Source organism: Oryctolagus cuniculus, chromosome 1 (genome assembly GCF_051225735.1).
Source record: "Oryctolagus cuniculus isolate XC-2025 breed Fujian yellow rabbit chromosome 1, ASM5122573v1, whole genome shotgun sequence".
Classification (NCBI taxonomy): Eukaryota; Metazoa; Chordata; class Mammalia; order Lagomorpha; family Leporidae; genus Oryctolagus; species Oryctolagus cuniculus.
Genome location: NC_142867.1, coordinates 56,530,574 through 56,537,040, shown reverse-complemented (window position 1 = coordinate 56,537,040; position 6,467 = coordinate 56,530,574). Strand labels below are relative to the sequence as shown.

At 48.0% G+C, this 6,467-nt stretch overlaps 1 protein-coding gene across 3 annotated transcripts in view; it reads left to right on the top strand.

Moving 5' to 3' along the window:
- Positions 1-6,467, top strand: part of SWAP70 (switching B cell complex subunit SWAP70) — a 130,518-nt gene that overhangs the window by 27,862 nt on the left and 96,189 nt on the right. Inside the window, exon 1 of one of the 3 annotated variants that reach the window (XM_002708808.6) lies at positions 97-255. The exons of the other annotated variants lie outside the window; for them this stretch is intronic. Within the exon in view, the coding sequence (XP_002708854.3) occupies positions 157-255 (99 nt within the window). The 5' untranslated portion in view covers positions 97-156. Of the gene's footprint in view, positions 1-96; positions 256-6,467 lie in introns of those variants that run through there. 3 annotated transcript variants of the gene reach the window in all.

Here is a 6,467-nt window from a genome sequence, read left to right as displayed (position 1 = left end):
GGCGGTGCCTTGAAGGGGGCGTGTCCCCGGGAGGGCGGGGCCTGCCGCGGTCAGGTGACGGCGCGCGGGCTGCGGCGGCCGGGGCTGAGGGGCCGCAGAGGCGCCTTGGGGCTGACCTAGCAGGCGGGGCGTGCAGGGGCAGTCGGGGCAGCGGCCATGGGGGGCCTGAAAGACGAGCTGCTCAAGGCCATCTGGCACGCCTTCACCGCGCTCGACCTGGACCACAGCGGCAAGGTCTCCAAGTCCCAACTCAAGGTGGGCGCCTCCGGCCCCGACCCCACCCCCCTGGCTGCGCGGGGCCCTCCGCGGCGCGCCCGCCGCTTCCCCGGGTGGGAACCGGACCCGACGGGCGGTGACCACAGGGAGGGGCGGGCAGATTGCGGCCGGGCGGCCTGCTCCCGGCGGAGCGGGCTGAGAGTGGGTCCGGTGTTTCTGCCTCCCTCGTGCCTTCGGGTCGTATCGTCAGGCCGGCGTGTTAGTCCCCTCAGGGCTCCCGGGGCGCGCGGGGAAAGACGGCGCGGCGCGCGGTCCGTGCGGGGCGAGGCCGGCTCCCTGCTGGCGCGCGCGCGGGGGGTGGGGTGCGCCCGGAAAGTTTCGGACTCAGAGGGCGGCGGGTGGCTCCCTTGGACACCCATCCCAGAGTTTCCCCCTCACTCTGGGAGAGGAAGGGACTTGCCCAAGGTTCCTGGGCAGAGCCTTCTGCCGCGCACTACCCCACCGCAGAACTGCCCCACTGCGGCCCCCTGCACCCGAGGCGCCAGCGCAGTTCAGGGGAGACCGAAAAATGCCCCGGGCCGGGCTCCAGCGCTCCGGGGGGCTTTGGCCCCGAGGGTGGCCGGCTGCCTCGGCGGCCAGCGAAGGTCTGCCGCGAGCCCCGCAGGGACCTGAGTTCCGGGTGAGGAGCGCTGACCCTTCCGGCACCCTGCCGGAGCGAGCGCTGTGCTGGCGGCCGGGGACCCCGTCGCCAAGTGAGCCTATAAGGTAGAGGACAGAAAGCGGTGCTTGGAAGTTGAGTAACCCCAAGCAAGGAACGTGGCGCTCAGCCAGGAGAAATTGGCAGTTCTTGAAAGTATAAAATATAGAAACAGACAAAGGGAGCCTTTCACAGGCATTTTAAAATATACACATTTTGGATCTGAGTGTCTGGTTTTCTTAGCCTCTTCTGGGAGTGCATTTCTGAAGGCTGGGTTTGCTTTGTATATTTTGCTCAGTAATCAGGAAGTTCTTGGCTTTTATGCCACTAGCATTTAGCATTTCTTCTTCCTTTTGCTCTCCTTTTTCTTATTTATAGACTCGTAGTCTGGAAGGTTTCATGGAAATCAACGATTTAATTTTTATTTTATTTTATTTTTTAAAATACACATCTGGTAAAATTGATTTTTTTTCCATGTAAAGTTCTATGAGTTTTAGTATGTGTATAGAATCGCTTAACTACCACCAGGACCGGGGTTTTGTTAGTTCTGTCATCCCAAAAAGGTCCCTCATGCTGCCCCAACCATCCTAACACCTGGAAACCACTCATCTGTTCTAATTGCTGTATGTTTGCCTTTTCCATTATGGCATATAAGTGGAGTCGTACAAGACGTGTATAACCTTTTGAAACTGATTTTTTTTATTCAACACTTATCTTACAAGATTCATTCATCTTGTTGTATGTAGCTGTAATATGTTTTATTGCTAAATAATACTCCATTGTATGGCTGTGCCATAGTTTAAACCATTCACCCTTGAAGATTTGTGTTTTTCCAGTTTTTGGTGATTATGAATAGAGCTGCATTTAACTTTTTACTGTTTTTGCATTTAACCTCCCTGTACTGCTGTATTTTAAGTGGCTTTCTTATAGAGTATGTCCTGGGTCTTTTGTTTTTTATCTGTTCTGACAATCTCTATAATTTAGGTGGCCTGTTTAGACCATTTATATTGAATGTAATTATTGATATCATTAGATTTAGGGCTACCATTTTATTTGGTTTTATTTTTCTTTTGTTATTCTATTTCTTTTTTTCCTTCCTTTGGATTATTTGAATATATTTTAATACTACATTTTAATGCTTTTTTTTATTATATATATATTTATTTATTTGAGAGGTAGAGTTACAGACAGTGAGAGGGAGAGACAGAAAGGTCTTCTCTCTGTTGGTTCACTCCCCAAAAGGCTGCAACGGCCAGAGCTGCACCAATCCGAAGCCAGGAAGCAGGAGGCAGGAGGTAGGATCTTCTTCCGGTCTCCCACACGGGTGCAGGGGCCCAAGGACTTGGGCCATCTTCTACTGCTTTCCCAGACCATAGCAGAGAGCTGAATTGGAAGAGGAGCAGCTGGGACTAGAAGTGGCGCCCATATGGGATGCCAGCGCTGCTGGCAGAGGATTAACCTACTGTGCCACCTTGCCAGGCCCGCTTGTATTTCTTTTAAAGATATTTATTTATAAAATGTTCATTTTTATCTATTTGATAGGGTGACAGAGAGGGAGAAAGAGATATCTTCCATCCACTTGTTCACTCCCCAAATGTCTGCAACATCCAGGGCTGGGCAAGGCCAAAGCCAAGAACTTGGAACTCCATCTGGGGTCTCCCATGTGGGTGGCAGGGGCTCAAGTACGTGGGTCATCATCTGCTGCCTTAGAGGATGCATTAATAGGAGGCTGTGCTGGAAGCAGAGGAGCCAGGACACAAACTGGCACTCTGATATGGGATGCAGGTGTCCTAAGTGGTGGCTTAACCCACTGTGCCACAATGCCCTAACCCAAATTTTTATTTATTTATTTGAAGAGAGTGAGAGCACTCCTATTCATTGGTTCAGTTTCCAAATGTCTGCATTGTGGTAGGGTGTGGATCCCAAAGCCAGGAGAAGGGAACTCAGTCCCACATGGATGTAGGAACCCAACTCCTAGCGCTGTCACTGCTGCTTCCCAGGGTCCGCATTAGCAGGAAGATGGGGTCAGGAGTGGGAGCCAGGAATTGCACACAGGCACCTCCAGTGTTGGACAAGGGTATCCTAACTGATGGGGCCAGTGCACACTCTATGTTACTTGGTGTAATTTTTTCAGTGATTGCTGTAGGGTATATATATATATATATATTATATATATATTTATTTATTTGACAGGTAGAGTTATAGACAGTGTGAGAGAGAGAGAGAGACAGAGAGAAAGGTCTTCCTTCTGTTGGTTCACCCCCCAAATGGCCACTATGGCTGGAGCTACGCCAATCCGAAGCCAGGAGCCAGGTGCTTCTTCCTGGTCTCCCATGCAGGTGCAGGGGCCCAAGCACTTGGGCCATCCTCTACTGCCCTCCTGGGCCACAGCAGAGAGCTGGACTGGAAGAGGAGCAACCGGGACAAGAACCTGGCACCCATATGGGATGCCAGTGCCGCAGCCGGAGGATTAACCAAGTGATCCGCAGTGCTGGCCCCGCTTTCGGGTTTAAAATAGCTATACGTAACTTCTTGTCATCTCCTTAGAATTAGGATTTTACCACTTTTAGCAGAATATAGAAACCTAACAGCATATGGTCGCCTTACCCTCTCTAGTTTATGTTGTAATTGTTGTATTTATGAATTTACATACTTTGAAAACTCCATCATATGTTACATTTTTTTTTTGCTTTCAATCATTGTTCCTGTTTTAAAGATCTTAAGAGAATAGTTTATTTTTTCCCAGATTTCTAAGATCACGTTTTAATTTTATAGATACTGTAAATGAAAGTGTCTAAAATGTTCAGTGATTTTGCTCATGTCACAGTTTTAACTAGTAACTAAGTTTAGAACCAAGATTGTCATACTTTAGAGCCCAGGTTTTTTCATTTTTCTTCCTATTGATGGCATAAATGAGTAGTTTTTCTATTACTTTTGTTGTACTCCATTCAAAATTGTCTTCGCAGCTGCGTATAGGAAAAGCGTGCAGCCACATTCTTGATGGTAGGCTTGGTAGGAGGTATTAAATCTCAGTTCATAACTTTTACTCATAAAATGTTGACAGTGCAGGTGTGCAGATGTATTTTGTTTCTCCCGTATCTGTAAAAGACTGCAATTGATTTAGTTCTGTTCATTTTAGTAGTATTTGTGGAATTGAAAATACTTAACATTTTTAAGGATTTCCTTTGTGGTGTTGGATTTTAATTTGATGTTCCGTTGACTTGGAGTAGAATTTTTGCCTTCATTTGTTGACTCATTCATTTAGTCTTAGGTTATCGTAGGTTAGTATTTTTAGGCTATTAAGAATTATATTTTGTGGTCGGCGCCATGGCATAGTGGGTAAAGCTGCTGCCTGCAGTGCTGGCATCCCATGTGGGCTCTGGTTCCTGTCCCAGCTGTTGTTCTTCCTATCCAGCTCCCTACTAATGGCCTGGGGAAAGCAGTAGAAGATGGCCCAAGTGCTTGGGCCCCTGTACCCATGTGGGAGACCTGGAAGAAGCTTCTGGCTCCTGGCTTCAGATTGGCCCAGCTCTGGCCATTGTGGCCATTTGGGGAGTGAAGCCAGGAGCCAGGAGCTTCTTCTGGGTCCCACGTGGGTGCAGGGGCCCAAGTACTTGGGCTATCTTCCAGTGCTTTCCAGGCCATAGCAGAGAGCTGGAAGGGAAGAGGAGCATCCGGGGCTAGCTGCAGGCAGAGGCTTAATCTACTACGTACAGCACCAATCCCTCTCACTCTCTTTCTCATTCTCTCTGTAACTCTGCCTTTCAAATAAATCTTTTAAAAAAGTTATATTTCCTTGGAGAAAATGTCATATAATTGCTTAGTTAAACAGCAGACTGGGGGCCGGCGCTGTGGCGCAGTGGGTTAACACCCTGAAGTGCCAGCGTCCCATACTGGTGCCGGTTCGAGACCTGTGGCTGCTCTACTTCCAATCCAGCTCTTTGCTATGGCCTGGGAAAGTAGAAGATAGCCCAAGTCCTTGGGCCCCTGCATCTGTGTGGGAGACCTGGGGGAAGCTCCTGGCTCCTGGCTTTGGATCGGTGCAGCTCTGGTCATTGTGGCCAACTGGGGAGTGAACCATTGGATGGAAGACCTCTCTCTCTGTCTCTCCTCTTTCTGTGTAACTGTAACTTGCAAATAAATAAATAAATAAATAAATAAATCTTTAAAATAAATAAACAGCAGACTGAAAATTATACATGCAAAGTGGTGGTTAGAATTTATTGCTTTGGAAAGCTATATGGATAGTCTAAAATTTTTTTTAATTTTATTTTTTTATTTGAGATGTAGAGTTACATATAGTGAGAGGGAGAGAGGGAGAGAAAGGTCTTCCATCCACTGGTTTACTACCCAATTGGCTGCAACGGCTGGAGCTGTGCCATTCTGAAGCCAGGAGCCAGGAGCTTCTTCTGGGTCTCTCATGCGGATGCAGGGGCCCAAGTACTTGGGCCATCTTCTGTTGTTTTCCTTGGCCACAGCAGAGAGCTGGATTGGAAGTGGAGCTGCCGGGACTAGAAACGGTGCCAATATGGGATGCCAGTGCCACGGGCGGAGGATTAACCTACTGTGCCACAGTGCTGGCCCCTAAAATGTTTTTGACACTTGTCATTTATAATTATTTCACAAATTTTGACATACAGAATAGATATATTCATTAAATATATAATGGTTACTTCATGTGTTAGTATGTCTAATGCTAAGAATGATATGATAATGCTAAGGATGATACGAAAGTTGGAGGAAAAAGAATATGAATCCTTGCCTTCATAGAGTTTATTTTGTAGGCAAATTAAGAGATTAAACAGTCATTAAAGATGACACTCCAGAACTCTGTTGATATATAGTGTGTTATTCAGATAATCGTCCTATATGTCAAAATGTAAAGTCTAGTGGTAGAGATAAGAAATACAGAGGGATATTTAATTTAAATGCAGAGGGTTTACTTAACCCAGTGAGGTACTGGGTTAAGACGCCTCCCATGACTCTGGCATCCTGTATGGGCACCAATTCGTGTTTGGCTGCTGCACTTTTGATCTATCACCCTGACTGGGAAAATCAGCAGAAGATGGCCGAAGTGTTTGGGCCCTACCACCCACGTGGGAGACCTGGATGAAGCTCCTGGCTCATGGTTTCTGCCTGGCCCAGCCCTGGCTGTTGGAGCCATCTGGGGAATGAACCAGCAGGTGGAAAATCTCTCTCTCTCTCTCTCTCTCTCTCTGTTTCTGTGTCTCTCCCTCTCCCTTTGTAACACTGACTTTCAAATAAATAAAATCTTTTTTTTTTTATTTGACAGGCAGAGTTAGACAGAGAGAAAGGTCTTCCTTTTCTGTTGGTTCACCCCCCAAATGGCTGCTGCGGCTGGCGTGCTGCGCCGATCCAAAGCCAGGAGCCAGGTGCTTTCTCTTGGTCTCCCATGCGGGTGCAGGGCCCAAGTACTTGGGCCATCCTCCACTGCCTTCCCGGGCCACAGCAGAGAGCTGGCCTGGAAGAGGAGCAACCAGGACAGAATCCGGTGCCCCGACCGGGACTAGAACCCGAAGTGCCAGCGCCGAAG